The sequence below is a fragment of the Chiroxiphia lanceolata genome, chromosome Z, assembly GCF_009829145.1.
Source record: "Chiroxiphia lanceolata isolate bChiLan1 chromosome Z, bChiLan1.pri, whole genome shotgun sequence".
Classification (NCBI taxonomy): domain Eukaryota; kingdom Metazoa; phylum Chordata; class Aves; order Passeriformes; family Pipridae; genus Chiroxiphia; species Chiroxiphia lanceolata.
In genome coordinates, this window is record NC_045671.1 from 44,810,710 (window position 1) to 44,825,550 (window position 14,841).

General features: G+C 38.9%; 1 protein-coding gene across 7 annotated transcripts in view; it reads right to left on the reverse strand.

The window, feature by feature from the left end:
• The window catches only part of APC (APC regulator of WNT signaling pathway), a 93,003-nt gene that overhangs the window by 32,162 nt on the left and 46,000 nt on the right, over positions 1 to 14,841 (reverse strand). For all 7 annotated transcript variants that reach the window (XM_032674741.1, XM_032674742.1, XM_032674746.1 and 4 more), the window contains exons 3-6: positions 9,155 to 9,239; positions 8,010 to 8,211; positions 2,072 to 2,180; positions 404 to 517 (exon numbers count right to left, since the gene is read on the reverse strand). In XM_032674741.1, the coding sequence (XP_032530632.1) occupies positions 404 to 517; positions 2,072 to 2,180; positions 8,010 to 8,211; positions 9,155 to 9,239 (510 nt within the window). The remainder of the gene's footprint in view (positions 1 to 403; positions 518 to 2,071; positions 2,181 to 8,009; positions 8,212 to 9,154; positions 9,240 to 14,841) is intronic.

Consider the following 14,841-nt stretch of genomic DNA (forward strand, 5'->3'; position numbering starts at 1 on the left):
GTTAAGGAAACCTAGGAACAGTAGCTCAATTTTCTTCTGAACTTAAAAACATGAAAGAAACACAGAACAACAGATGCAAAATGAGCAGTTGCAAACACATGGACTTTTATGAAGCTAAAATGGTAGTAAATTATTAGCAGAAAATAATTAAAAATATTTTATTTTGAAGAAATTGTCTCCATCTGCTGAATCAAAAGGCTTTTTCAAAACAGAGCAATGAGAGTACTTTTTGCTGAACAGTTATTTCCCATGTTCCAATTCCTCTTTTTTATTTGAATGGCCAACTAAATGCCATAAGGTATCACTGTGTTTACATACAATTTAAAGATACATCTACCAATAATACAATAAAAATGCAGGAAAACATTTTCTGTTCCTTTTAATAGTGAAAGACAAACTATACCTGTGCTCGCTTCTCCATGTCCTGACAGGTACCCAGTTGTTCTTCCATTGCAGCTCTAATTTGTCTTGCCTCATACTCCAACTGCCTTCTGGTCATATCTGTTTGCAAGGAGAACTGAAACCAAAGTACAGAGAAGGCATTTTAGTCAATAACATTTATGTAAACAATGTATTTCTCAGAACAAAAGCAGAACAATTATTTTTCCACAACAAACTTCATAAACAAACAAAACATAGTAATAGATTCTTAAAACATGACTGCATTATGAAAAACAAGAACACATGATGTTGTTCCATCAGCAGACCACCTGTGGGTTTTGTCAAATGACTAAATATAACAGGTAAGCATAGAGAAAGTACTGTTCATTACAAGTCAAGAACATCTGGCTATTACCAATGAAATTACTATGTGTGCCATCTAAGTGGGTATTTTCAAAAATATTCAGAGGCATCAAACTACTGCTATCTACCCTATTTTTAACTATCCTGTGAGAAAAGCACAAGTGTTAAACCCAGGAGCAACCACACAGCTTCAGAGAAGACCTTCCAGCTGATAAGATTTTTCAAGGCAAAGCACTTCACTGGTTTTGGACAATTACTCAGATTGTAAGTAAATGAGTCTCTAAGAGCCTTCCCAGAAGAGCCCTCCCAGAAGACTTCACCAAGGTCAGTTCAGAGAGTCAAAATAAGACAATCATATGCAAATACCAAATGGGATCCTTCGTTCTGTTGTGGCTGGACTAAGCAGTAATGGATACAGATTACCACAAAAGGTGTTTAGTATAGATGATAAGTAAGACATTCTAATCACAGAAGCAGCTAAGTGAATTTATTACCTATGAAACTGAGGAGGTAACCTTAAAACCTACAACAGTGGCACAGATACTGCTGACAGCGCCTTTGGGAATGGGTTGCATTTCTTCAAAATCCTTTTCAGACCTTCTCCCTTGCTTCTGGTGCTCTGCTAAGCTCAGCCATGACTCCATGTCACTTTTGCCCACTGACACAAGTGTTTCCATTGTCTCTTTCCATCTCCAGGAGCCTGTTTATTCATCAAGTATGACTCTCTAAAGATGGGTAACCAGGTCTTCCAAACACTGTATATGTGAAGGAATTCACTGCAAACATAACCAAGTTGCTGTGATCTAACAGGAAAACCTGTATTGTCTGGGAGATCAGACATCTTCATTATCCCAGATAATGGTGACTCGACTATGGAGGTGCCAAGGTAAAAACTTTGAGCAATAATACCTGCGTAGGCTACAGGCATCACTTCACTGATTGGTATGAAATAAGAGCTCTTGTGTACACTGCCTCTTAGGCTAATATTGCTCTCAAAAATAGAAAAATCCACTAAACAACACAACAGATGGAGAAAAGACCTCTGGGGGACAGAGTTGAAGAAGAAGGGTACTGACATGTAATTCATTTGTCATAACAACTTCTCAATGTTCCTCTGTTATCACTGACATTTATACCAAAAGGTATGAATTTTGGATGTGTAAAAATCTACACAAAATTTAGATTAAGTCACCTTTACATAGTGAATGAAAAAACATTTTAAATTAAAATTATAGTTGAGAACATCACCAAATTAATAAAATACACACAGCATCTAAACAGAGATCACAGCACCAGATACAGGACCAAGCACTCTGAAGGTACTTACATTTTCAGTAAGGGGAAGACTATCAATCCTTTTAGTCAAGTTCTGAAGCTGGGCATAATACCAGTCCTTTTCTTTCTCTTCCTTCTCAAGCTCCGCAAGTAAAAGAGATCTATTAAAAGCAGAAGCAGGAAGTGTCTCACTATTTACACCTCATTTCCATATGTAGGTATAGAAATAGGCACAAATACCCATAAAAAATGTTAGATGAGAAAGGAGGTTTGAAGAGGGCACTACAAAGACATTGGAGAAGGCGAGTGCAGTTCCCCAGCCCCAGCTAAACAACCTGTCCACTCCTCTGTGCTGAGTATATCAGGTCCACATCCATAAAAGACAAAAACATCTATATTTCTCTAAAAAACAGCTCTAAAATCCAGAGCTAAGAGACCTTTTATGAAATCAAAACCAGCTACTAGTCAAAACCCCCTAATTTTAAAAGTTTTGCTACAATTTGTTCTAATGTGAGAGAGAAGAAGTTTTCAGACACGCACAATTAATATAGGAGGAGGAGAATATATTACAATTTATTATTAACATATATACATATATATATACACATGTAACAATTTAACTATCTCTTCTATGGTGAAACAATACATATACATAGATCGTCTCTCCTTTCCTTCAAAAAACAGTCCAGAAAGAAAGGAGAAGTCCTCTTTTCACTTTCAGGCCACAGCTCTTCCAAATTAATCTTCTGGGGCACTGGTAAGTGTCTCTTATTTTTAAGGTAGCAGTTTTGATTTGTTGCAGCTAGAACTGAGTCCAACTGAGTCTTTCTTCCTAGAACTGAGTCCAACTGACTCTTTCTTCCTAGAACTGAGTCCAACTGACTCTCTCTCTCCGTCTGCTTTGTTCTCGGATTCACTGGTCCGGTTCACTGCTGCTGCAGGGTCCAGCTAGCTTCTCACCACTCCTCCCCTCCAAGGTGGGAAGAGGGTGAGGTCGGCTGGAAAACTCCTGAGGAGTTTAACTCCCGCAGTCCTGGCTGGGCCAGGACAGCGGGGCCCCAGGGGCTCCCCCAAACCCAGCAGGGGAGACTCCCATTGGCACTAACATGACTGTATGCTGCAGTCGCCTCTCCAAAGGGTCATGGCTAGTCCGCCTGGCCCGCTCCAACCCAGGAGTCTCCCCGATCTTCCGGGGTCCCCCTTGGTCGCTAGCTTCAGGGGGCTTCTCTCAGAAGCTGTGCTGCTCCCAGACCCTTGGCCAGGAGCCAGCGGTAGGGGCCCCCCAGCCCCACACGTGGCGCTTTCAAAGCATGGCTGCTTCTCCTTCTAGCTACGCAGTTAAAACTAACCTCTTTTGATTTTGTGAGTATGTAATTTCCACAAGGGTGCACAAAGTTTTTAATTGGTCCAGTATCAAAAACACCACCCCTGGGCAGACTATCACAAGCCCCCAGGGGGAAAGGTTTTTTTCAAACCACCACAGAACTAAGTCAAACAGATTCTTTAAATACATATTTTTAAATTCTTCCTTCTATGTTTTGTGTGGAAATTTGATTATTTTCTCAAATCATGGCTGGGATGTATTACCAAAGTAGTAAGGGGAAGTCTGAATTTTTGTTGTATGTTGTATGTTCCTTACTGACATACAGTAAGTATCCATAATGTGTTTGTATGCTTTATAAAAGTTCATATGCTCTTGTCCACAACCTGAGAGGAATGCAGAAGTTAATGGATGGGAAATAATACCGGGCAAACTTGTATGCAGCTTTCTGTCTTCAAACCACTGTAAGTTCCCGCTTTAAAAATATTTCAAGCTAATTTTGATGATTTGACCTCTATATTCCACATCCAATGTAAATGACCTGGCCAGCATTTAAATGGAAAATCGAAACATAGAGGATCCCTCCCTTCAGCTGTGAGAGACTGAAAAACTGTACACATCTAAGAGTGATAAATGCCTGTAAATATAAACAGAATGACATAAATTTCCAGATTTGATCCAACAGTTCTGTTGAAACAGAACCGTTTTAAGAATGTCAAAACTACACATTAAGTCATTTACTGTGAAGCTTTAACATCAGGCAGGTTTACAGTCAAAATGAGTGAAAAGATGCAGCAAACAGCAGTTTCTATACCATGGCAGGCAACTGCAGCAGTATTATAAGACAACAGTAATTCTTCAGCCACAAGGATGGGGTTGCCAGAAATTCCTTAAGACCTTCAGACAGACTGAAGGAAAAACTAATAGATGGTGCTTGGGGAAAGTCTGTTGAGAAAGTAATTTTTTTTATCTCCCATCTGACCATCCTCTTACCACATACCCTGGGTGCCTAATCCCTGCACACACAGGCATTCTGCATGGCTTCCCTTTTTTCACCTTGGGTGCCCATGCAGCAGCTGTGTCCAGTTGCAATCTGCAAAAGCATAATCAATGCAATCCTTATAAAACCTATTTTTACCACAGGAGGATTTGCAAATGTGAAAGGACAGACTAATTCTGCCTCTGGATGTCAAAGAACTGGTAGCAGAAGCTGGAGGGATTACTTTCAGCTAAGTAAACTTGTGATTAAGTTCCTCTTGTGAAATGCAGGCTACTCAGTTTGTGAGACACTGTGTCATTCAATCTGTTTTGACATGCACAATGGATGCCCGAAGCAAGAAAATAACTTAGGAGCCATCAGTGCTCCATAAACAACATAATGCATGACCTGAGGGTGACTTGTTTAATTTAATATTGTCATTTTTTCCTCTGAAGTAATGCTTTATTTGAGATTACTAATTTGGTATCACTGCTCCATGAGAATTCAGGTTTTAACAATATCTGAATTCTCTTAGCACAAACCTGAAGGGTTGCTACAACCATAGCAGTTTAGTTTCCTCGAAAAAAAGCAGCAAGTCTGTGTAGAAACGTCTGATAAGCTGCTTCTCACTTTTAACAGATACTATACTAACTTCTTGAGGTTAGGAGAGGATTTAAAGTGGAAAAGCTGTTGCTGATCAAGAAAAAAAAATTATGGAAAAACCCAGTGCAGTTATTCCATCTTTTTATACCCCAAAAATGGTTTACATTAGGGCTTTCACAGTATCAAGAGAAAACTCTGTTCTCCGTCATACACTGTCAAGTTCAGTGAGAGTGCAGCAAAGCAATCAGAGAAACTTCTGGAACTTTACGTTATTTTTTTGAGTTAACAAAAAGTTTTTAATTTGAACTGTTTTTCTGAAGGGTAGGTATTTTGAAAGACTTCTCTAATATGGTATTTCTGAAGCTCCCAACAATAGATGAAGCCGTATGAATGCAAAAAACCAGGTTTCTTCTTCTGGAAATCTTTTCTGCATAGTTATGTCAATATTATTCCCAGTCAAAATGGAGAAGGGAAACAAACTATACGCTACTCTATTTCCATTATGTAAATTGCAGCTATAATTAATACTTTCCCTTCAACTGGTAGGAGACAAAATACAGTCTTGAAAATGAGACAGCGCTGATGCTGTAAAGACTTAGGTAAGCTGTACAGTCAACCAAAGAGAGATAAGAATAAGGGAAGAAAGAAGTCATGAGATAAAAAATACTCAAAATCAACACTGAAGAAATAAAAATGGAATGGTATAAACCAGGAGGTTTTTTTTCTCTTTTATTCTTTTTTTACTGTGAAATCAGAGGAGAGCTAAGCAAATCAGAATCAGGCCAATAATTTAATCTGTATTCTGACAAGTGAATCAACTGACAAATTCTCTTCCCTTCAGAAGTTCTGTTTTAGTTGTGTGGGGTGGGTTGACTCTGACTGGCCATCATGCGCTCACTAAGCCGCTTTAAATAATAAAATATCTCATTTAGTCCTCACACAAGCACTGTTGCCCATTAGCAGCACATATTGTGCCAACGTGTTAAGATACCGAGTGGAAATGTTCCTCTGCTACAGGTTTCCAGAAAGTGTTACTTTATTCTAAGTTATTTTAGGTTTGTCAAGTTCCACGAGTTCCTTGAAAGTCCGTTTAACTGCCAGAAAAAATTCTATTAGCAAATAATGTATGTTTATATATATGTTTAGAAACACATAAAATCAGTAACTATGCCAAACAAGTTTAAACACAAAGCACAGGAAAATAAGTGGTTCGTTTTCTTTCACAAATTCTAGTGATTTCAGATGCACAATCCTATACCCCCCACCCCATGTTCTGATTCATCTGGCTACCCAGCGTTCACATCAATGCCCTACACACTCCTACAAGTCCCTGGAATAGCATAAAAATAGAGTAATTTGGATTACCCACCATTTCACTAATAATGATCTGACCATGCCTCTACAGAACTCCACAGCCCAAATATTCACCCCATTAGCTATGACAGTAACAGTGCCTAAGCTACTCTGAAATTAAAATATCAGTATTCCTTTTGCCAGTGTTATTTGGAACTGAGATCTGTTCACTGCCTAAGCTGTCTTTATTGTCAAGAAAATTGTCCAAAGAAGTATCACCTCAGAACCCCAGATTGGGAAAGGATCATAGATCATAAATCAGATGTGCTAATCACCTTAAAGAACTCCAGCTGCTATAAATACTCCTTGTGCCAAGGGACCAAGAGTTCACTTGAAACACGACTGAAAGTCCCAATTACATTTAAAGATTTTAGTATCACATGCAGTAAAAAAACCAGCACTGGAAAAATACAACCAAATGCACAGTTTGTTAAGATGGAAGATGACAGACACATCAGATTCTTGAAGACTGAGATGAGCAAGTGGGAAGATTCCCAAATTCCCAAGTATTCTCACAGAGCTCCTCAGGAATCTAGATTTTATGCAATGGAACAAGTATCATTAGTGATCCTGGCTAGGAGAAGGGAAAAAATAGAGTGGCTGCCAGAACAGGCTCAGTACAGACCCATGGGAAGTTACCTTCATTCTACTGACAGGACCAAAAGAAAAGGACTTGGACATAGTACCTTGGAAGGAAAGTGTACTCCTTTCAGGTTTGGCTGCAAAAATTTTTCTGAACACCAGAAAATGCTGTTAAGAGGAGGAGTTTCTAGACGGCTGTCCACAAACCACTCATTACCCACAAAACATTTCTATTCTGACTCCAAAGTGATTTTTTTGCTTGTTAACAACAACCAGGCGAAAACATACTGTGATACAGTTTATATTTGGTTTTGCAGCCCTCAGTTTGATACCATATCCATTAAGAAGCTGCCAGTGACCAAATCTTTAGGAAACCCTGTCTTGCAGATGGGCTTCGGAAAACATCTGGTATTTGAGTCAAGTTCATTTTAAGATATAAAGATGTCTTCAGTGGAAACAGCTGCAGGTCTCTTACTTTGCATTTCCTTTGTAAGTGACTAATAAAGTGCTACAATTCTGTATTATGACCTGAAATGGATACAGCTATTAAATGGATACACCTTCCTTCCAAGAAAAGGAATACCAGAATTTTCTCAATGCACAATATCTGATGGGAACAACATCTTGAAGATAAGACTAAGTTTTTTGCTTAGCTGATACATTTGCTGAGAGAGCAGAATCACTAGGTAAATGTCTTCTAACAGTAAATAACTGATAAACCAGTTTTGGTACTTAATAACTATTTGCAAAAGAGAGAAAGAGACTGCATCATCACATTGTTATAGTTTCAGCATTTATCTACAGTGGTGAGGAGATACGGAAGTGTTTGGAATGTTCTACCCCTCTCTACCTAAAAATATTCCAGATACTGACAAGCTGCTCATCAAAATAAAGTAACCTTTAGCCAACAAATAACAATGAAATGCATATATGAAGCAGCAGGAGAAACTGAACATTGTTTCCAGACTTTTAAAAATATTTTTGTGTGTGCGCATCTAAACATAACGCAGATTCCTGGTTTCCTACCTTTTAAGGTAAATACACCAGTAACCAAAACCACATTCACGACAGCTAAATACCAGCTGTGTCAGTAAACTGTCATGTTAAAATGAGAAGTCAATCCATACTGGATGAATAAGCAAACAAATTTACCTCTCTTTTTCTAGCTCTTCTAAATAACCAGTGCTTTCTCTGCTTCCATTCATAAAGCCTCTTCTTGGAAATGACCCCATGGGAACTGGACTGCACTCTCCTGAACGGCTCGACACAGACCCTTCCCGGCTCCCATAGGAACGCACGGACACCTTTGGCCTTAACTTCACTCCGGGGAAGCTGGTACCTTCCAAGTTCAGTTCTGGATAACAAAGAGCAAACATTTCCAGAGCAGAAGTTCAGCAGCACAAATTTAAAAGATCATTTCTATCTTAAATTTCTTACTACCTGAATAAATCTGTGGGGTTTTTTTAATGAAAATATTTTGCATGGAAATCCACTGAAGGTGATATTGTGAACAAAACCAATGTTAATGTTAGACTTAGCAAACAGTAATCTGAGCAGATAACCAAACTGCAATCCTAGCAATCAGAACAGTATCCCCACACAAGCCTGCCTGCCTCTTTCCCAGAGGACTTCAGAAATGGGGAGCGTTTTGCATAAACATCATGTGAGATATCTGGTGTCTCACTTCCTAATAATTTCTTTTTCAGAGATCCTGCAGATGCTTCAGCCATGTAACAGATGACTACTCTGTTCATCACATGGTTCTTAAATGTAGACATCCCCTGCAGAATTCCTGGGTCAGTGGCAGGGATAATGGATGTATACAGGGAGATAGTGGTCTGGGCTTGTTTTGCACATCCCATACAATGGAATGATGCACATTCCAGCACATGCTGTAGGAAAGGGGGCATCAATTTGTAGCACGACAGAAACAATTCCAGTAACATGACATGGAGAGGGCAGGACAGGACATGCAAACAGGTTCAGAAAATTGGTGGAATTGCTCCATCATTAACTTATACATATTTTTTCTGAAGAACTGAATGAAATGCAAATTTTAGCAAAAGCAATTCACAAGAGTAACAGTAGCAAAAGCATAAAAAGCAGCATAGGAATAGATTTTTTTTTTTTTGAGAATGTGTCTCAAAATGTTTAGCAAAAATAGCAGACACTGAGACTATGCCTAACCATCAAAGTCAGCACCAGGAAGAAGATGCAGCTCAGTTAGAAAATTTTATCCCAAAGAAAAAACAGTGGAGAAACAAATGAACCTATTTAAAACATAATTCTGGATTTACCTTTAAGTCGTTCCAGTAAGTCCACTTGTCCAGAAGGCGCCATTGCCTCATCTTCAATACTTCCTTGTAGCTGTTTCAGTACCTCCTGTAAGAAATAAGCTTGACTGAGAAAACCTTAAAATAATAAACCACAAGGTAAATATGTCTTATCCTGCTCTCAGGTGCACATTCATGCAACAGCTTCTGAGACACTGATGTAAACTGTGAGCAGTGATCAAGTGTCACAACTTTCATTGTCATCAAATATGTTATACAGAATTTCCCCAAGCACTCTCAATAATGTAAACTATATCCTGCATAACTCAGCCTATCTGGTGGTTCAGCCTATTGGCTTACTTAAAACATGTTCCCCTCAAAGTGAATACCAGTTATCTCAAATTTACAGAAGGAGAAACATTAAGCAAAGAAATTAGTCAGTCGGGTACGTAACTAGCAGAAAACTATCATGAACAGAATTCTCAGGATTTACTTTCCTTGAGGCCTTAGCACCACTGTAAACCAACAAAAAGAGTCATCCTGTTCTTGCTACAAATGCTACCACTATCATGCCTGTGAACAAAAGATTCAGGTTTCCTTCATATTGTTACTACTACTATTACCACCATCACCAAGCCTAAAAGGAAGAGATTTAGGACTCCTTCATGAAGCTGAAGCTTCAAACTCAAGAATACTCCCCCATGCTACTGAAACTACATATGACAGAATTATACAGCTGAAGGAACATAGTTCTAGTGCACAAAAAGATTCATAGTAAACAATGACTACTACACTAAGAAGAGCCTGTAAGCCCCAGGTACCCAATGCTCAGTGGCCTAAATTCAGGTACACAATTAAAGTTAGTGAAAGCCTTTTCAATATCATAATGGCATATGCATCAATAGCAAAAAACCAAATTAAAAACACTGGCTACAAGGCAAAAAGCCCTTACTGGAATTTAAAGTATCATTTCTCCTACTGTGACACAGAAAATATCTCTAGAAGCAGCAATAGTCAGTAGATAAAGACAATTCTGGGTAATGAAAGGTACTATGTAGTTTTCATACATAGACTCTGCTCACAGGATTATACATCTGAAAACCGTTGTAATGAATTCTAGACAATTTAAAAAGATGCTCACATCACTGTTTTGCTCTTTTAACCATACCATACTGCCAGTATTAGTGGTTCTTGCGACTTGTACAGAAAGTACCTTTTAAATACGTTTAGCTCTTTTCAAGGGAAACAACATCATCATCATGGCTAGCTTTTGCAAACGAAGATTTGGGAAGGGCTCTACCCACACTTATTACAAGCACGCTGGTGGCTAAAAAGGCCAATACAAGATAGACAAGTCCGGCTGCAAAAGGCACAGCAGAAAGACTCCTTAGGTGGTATACTCTGCAAGATGCAACTCTTTCTGCATTGTCTTTTCTCCTCAAGAGTGATCCTGTGAGCTTTCTCAAAAGCATCATCAGTGTTATAGATGGTGTGTCTCCAGACCTCCTGACTGGAGGCCAGAGTAGACCAGTTATGGTGATCAACATGGCCAAGGCTGAGATGTTGTTTCAGGGAGTCCTTCTCCTCGGGGCTCCTCTCCTGTGGCAGCTGGTGGCAAATTCACCATACATAGGATCTTAGGGAGGCGGTGGTCCTTCATCCTGGAGATGTGTCCTGCCCAACGCAGCTGTGTTCTCATCAACATGGCCTCAATACCTGTAACTGCTGCTTGTTCTAGAACAGACGTATTAGTCACATAATCTGACCAGTGGATGTTTAGGATTGTACAGAGACAGCGTTGATGGAAGCGTTCTAAGAGTTGCAAGTGGTGACTCATGATTTGGATCCATATAGAAACGTAGGCAGTATTATGGCTCTGTAAACACTGATCTTCGTGCTTTTCTTCAAGCATTTATTTCGCTAAACTCTTTTATGGAGTTTTCTGAAAGCACTATATGCCTTTGCTAACCTGTTGTTGATCTCTCTGTCAATCTTACCATCTGAGGAGATGAGGTTACCTAGGTAATTAAACTGCTGGACTGATCTGAGCTCTGAGTCGCCAATGGTGATATGTGGATAATGGAAGACTTCCTGAGGTGCTGGTTGATAGAGAACTTCTGTCTTCTTTAAGCTGACTTCCAGCCCAAAAATCTCAGCAGTGTCTGCGAAGCAGGATGTTAAACACTGCAGCGCTACTTCTGCGGCAGGTGTACGCCTTTGTCTCTTGATCTTTGTGCGACCGCATTAGAAGAAGATGCCCATTGGCCGCAGTTAACCAACCGGGTGAAGAGTGGAGATGAGCTTTGTTTAGGCCACCTTTTCTAGGCCCCTCTCCGAGTGGAGCAAGCAGTGCTGTCCTTGAAAAAGGCTGACTGGTCGTTCAGGATGCTGCTGAAAGACACTGTCATCTCCGGGGTCAGCCTCTAACAACCAATATCCTGAACTAAAGGGAAACAACATGACATCTACAAAAAGTCAAGATATTCTTTAAGCAGCACAGGACTGAGCTTTCTATATTCAAAGTGTTGTTCCTTGTAACAAAAAAAGTAAATAAAATAAAATAAACAAAAAAACCCTAGAAGAATTTTGAGTACAGAACCGCACAAGGTTCTGGGGAAATAATCTCCAAGTACTAGACTCAGAGAAAATGGCAGCAGCTCAGTCACTGCAGCCCCCACCATGGAATTAGATGCAGGAACTTTATGAAGAATTCCAGAGTACAGACACGCAAATTATGCTTACACTGTTTTGTGGAAATAATCCTGCGGTGGAATTGAGGCCAAATTTCCCAATTTACACGTTGCCCAACTGATGAAGGCAAGGTGTGTGTCCACATTCATGTTTTAGTTTGGAACAGTGAGTCCCCCAGACTCTCATTTGCCCCACCAGCTGTACTTTGGTTCACACTGTAGGGTGTGCATGAACTGAATTCCTTTCAGATCAAACCAAGCCAGCAGTTCCACTCAAGAATGCAAATGGGCACTCACTCCATGGGACTAGGCTGAAGACAGTTCAAAACCAAAATCCTCTAAAATACATACAGTATATGCATGCTGGATCCTTAATACAATTACCTACAGATCTGCTCTTACTGCACTACCTGTTAATGCCAGCTTTGCCTTTAGGATCAAGCCTGGGGTGATAAAATCTCTGCTCTTGGAAACACATCTTCCCTGTGCTTGTGCTCAAGGGCATACTCATTAGCCATATGGCCCAGCCATCTCTATACATAACATCTGCCTTGTCAGCAAAGTCAGAGATACAACTAATGTGGTGTTTTTCAAAGGACTACTACATTATCTGACATAAGGGAAGATGAAATCTGCAGACAGCAGTCTTAGTTTAAAAGTCTCAAAGGGTAATGTGGATACATGGAGTAGGTCTTGAGAGTTTTGCAGCCTTGTGAAAGATCTGTCAACTCAGATAAATTTATAAATAACTAATGAATCACTTCTCTCTGAAAACAACACCCTTGTACAGGGTAAAAACCCAGCCCAAACAACCCAACTCTCCTTCCGTTCCCTTCTTAGAAGCCTCTTTCTCACCCCTCTGTGTGGCACATCAGCTATTTCAGTATGTTCAGGATACTTTCCCACATAATAAGTCTTCCTGCTTCAAGAGCCAATATGAAAAGCTAAGTGAAATTACTATCAACTTTTCCTGCACTACCAAATTACATGACTGAGGTGTCCAGGCAGCAAGGGACTGCTCTCTCTAAATACTGGCAACAGTTCAACGTTAGCATACCGGATCACTTTTCTCAGTTTTTTCTGTTTCAATTCACTAATTTAGGCTTTAACTTTTTCTTTTTTTTTTTTTTTTGTTGTTAAATTATCTCTTTTTTTTTTTGCCAAACAGCACATGTATTTTTTTCATGTTAGTAGACAATGTGCTTTTGTATTTTTCTACTTTTCTCTGCTATAGTGCCATTGTGAGGCTATGACATCACCTTCACGCTCCATCGTGACATACTTTGAAATCTAAGCTGACAATTATATAAATAGGCAGTTAAATAAAGCAGGTAAAGGTTAGAGAGAGAGTGGCAGCCACTGGGCCAGCTACTGGTGAAAAATGAGGCAGCGTGCTAAAATGACGCGTTGGGAAATTCACATTTTCACTTGAATAAAAAACGGATAAGTTTTCTGCAATAACCTACCTGTAGGAAACATGGTAAGTTATCTATTACTGTACTAATGAAAATATTTATTCACTATTTATAATCTAGGATTCAGCACTAACACTGTTTACATGCATACAGTGCCTTGAAACAGTACTTTCCCACAACATCTGTATTATGATATAATTTCTGCTAAAGAGTAAAACAGTCTCCACAAACAAAGCTGAATCAATTTTACTGAAGGTAAATTAATATTCTGTTTAGTTATGCAACTTTCAATAAATATATCTGTAGTGGTTTACAGCATTATTCTAATCAAATCCTTTACTAACTTAGCAGTGACTTACTGAAAGAATACACAAATGTATCTATAAGGAAAGGCTGCAAGTTTTCCTCCTTTTAAAGAACGCAAGTCAAATGATTTTAATGGTCATTATAATATAACCTAGTTTATCTTGTCCTGTGGCAGAACTACAAAAGAATGCTTTTGGAAATGGAGCAGCCCTATGACTCATCATCATTTAAAAGGGTTTCTGTCTTCTGTCTTCACAGTCTCTGGACTGTGAAGTACTGAAACAACATCGATTTTTTGTTTCTCTGGTCGGTGGTTTTTTCTTTTTTTTTATTTTTTGGACTTTGTGGATATAGTCCTGACCTTAAAATTACTTTATGGATAATTAAATAAAAAAGATCAGATCCACCAGCATGCCACTGTACAACTACTGAGAAGAAAAGCACTTTAACCAACAGTATATGTACCCTGCAAAGTGGTAAGAGTTGTAAATAAAATGACTTAAGGGCTCCTTATAAAGAAAGGAATCACAGAGGAACAACAATAACAAGGGCAGATTTAGAATCCTAAGGAGTTAAGCTTTAAGGTCTCTTCAATTTTTGAGAACTTTAAGTACAAATATTAATATTTAGGAACATTTCAAAATATGGTATCTGAAAAAAGACATTCTGATGACAATTCAGACAAATCAGTTATGCTTGGTTTACAATTTCAGACAGTAACCGAACATCTATCTTAGCAATCAACAGGACAGATATATGCATACAGACTAGGAACTATTATTTTTAACCAAATCAGCCACATTTTAAAATGAGAATATTTCTGACAGCACTGGTACTAATATTTTTAACCTGATATACTGGAAACTTAATATAAAATTCCTAACCTGAAAGTGGTTTTTGACCCTCAACGGAGTTGAATGCCAGATTGTTTCAATTATTATTTGTTTAAAAGGGCAGAAAAAAGGTAGCACATGCTAAAAGCATATCCATCACCCCAATTCCACAAAATCATTAGATGTGAGAACAGTGCGGGGGAGAGACTCTAGAATAGTATTTTTCTATGCCTTGAACTTAAGTTCAAGGTCTCACACGACCCTTCATCACTATATGAACCCAACAGTGCCTTAATTCTATCAGTGGTACAACATTCATAGGAAACAAGGGAGTGTTTGGAAGAAGCCCTTTACTCCTCTACAGTTTGGTAAATTACACTGCTATAATTAATGAAGTTTGGTGGGAACCTCTCTAATTGGGGCTCTGGTTGCTCAACCCTGTAACCAGACCCAAACAACAAAAGCAA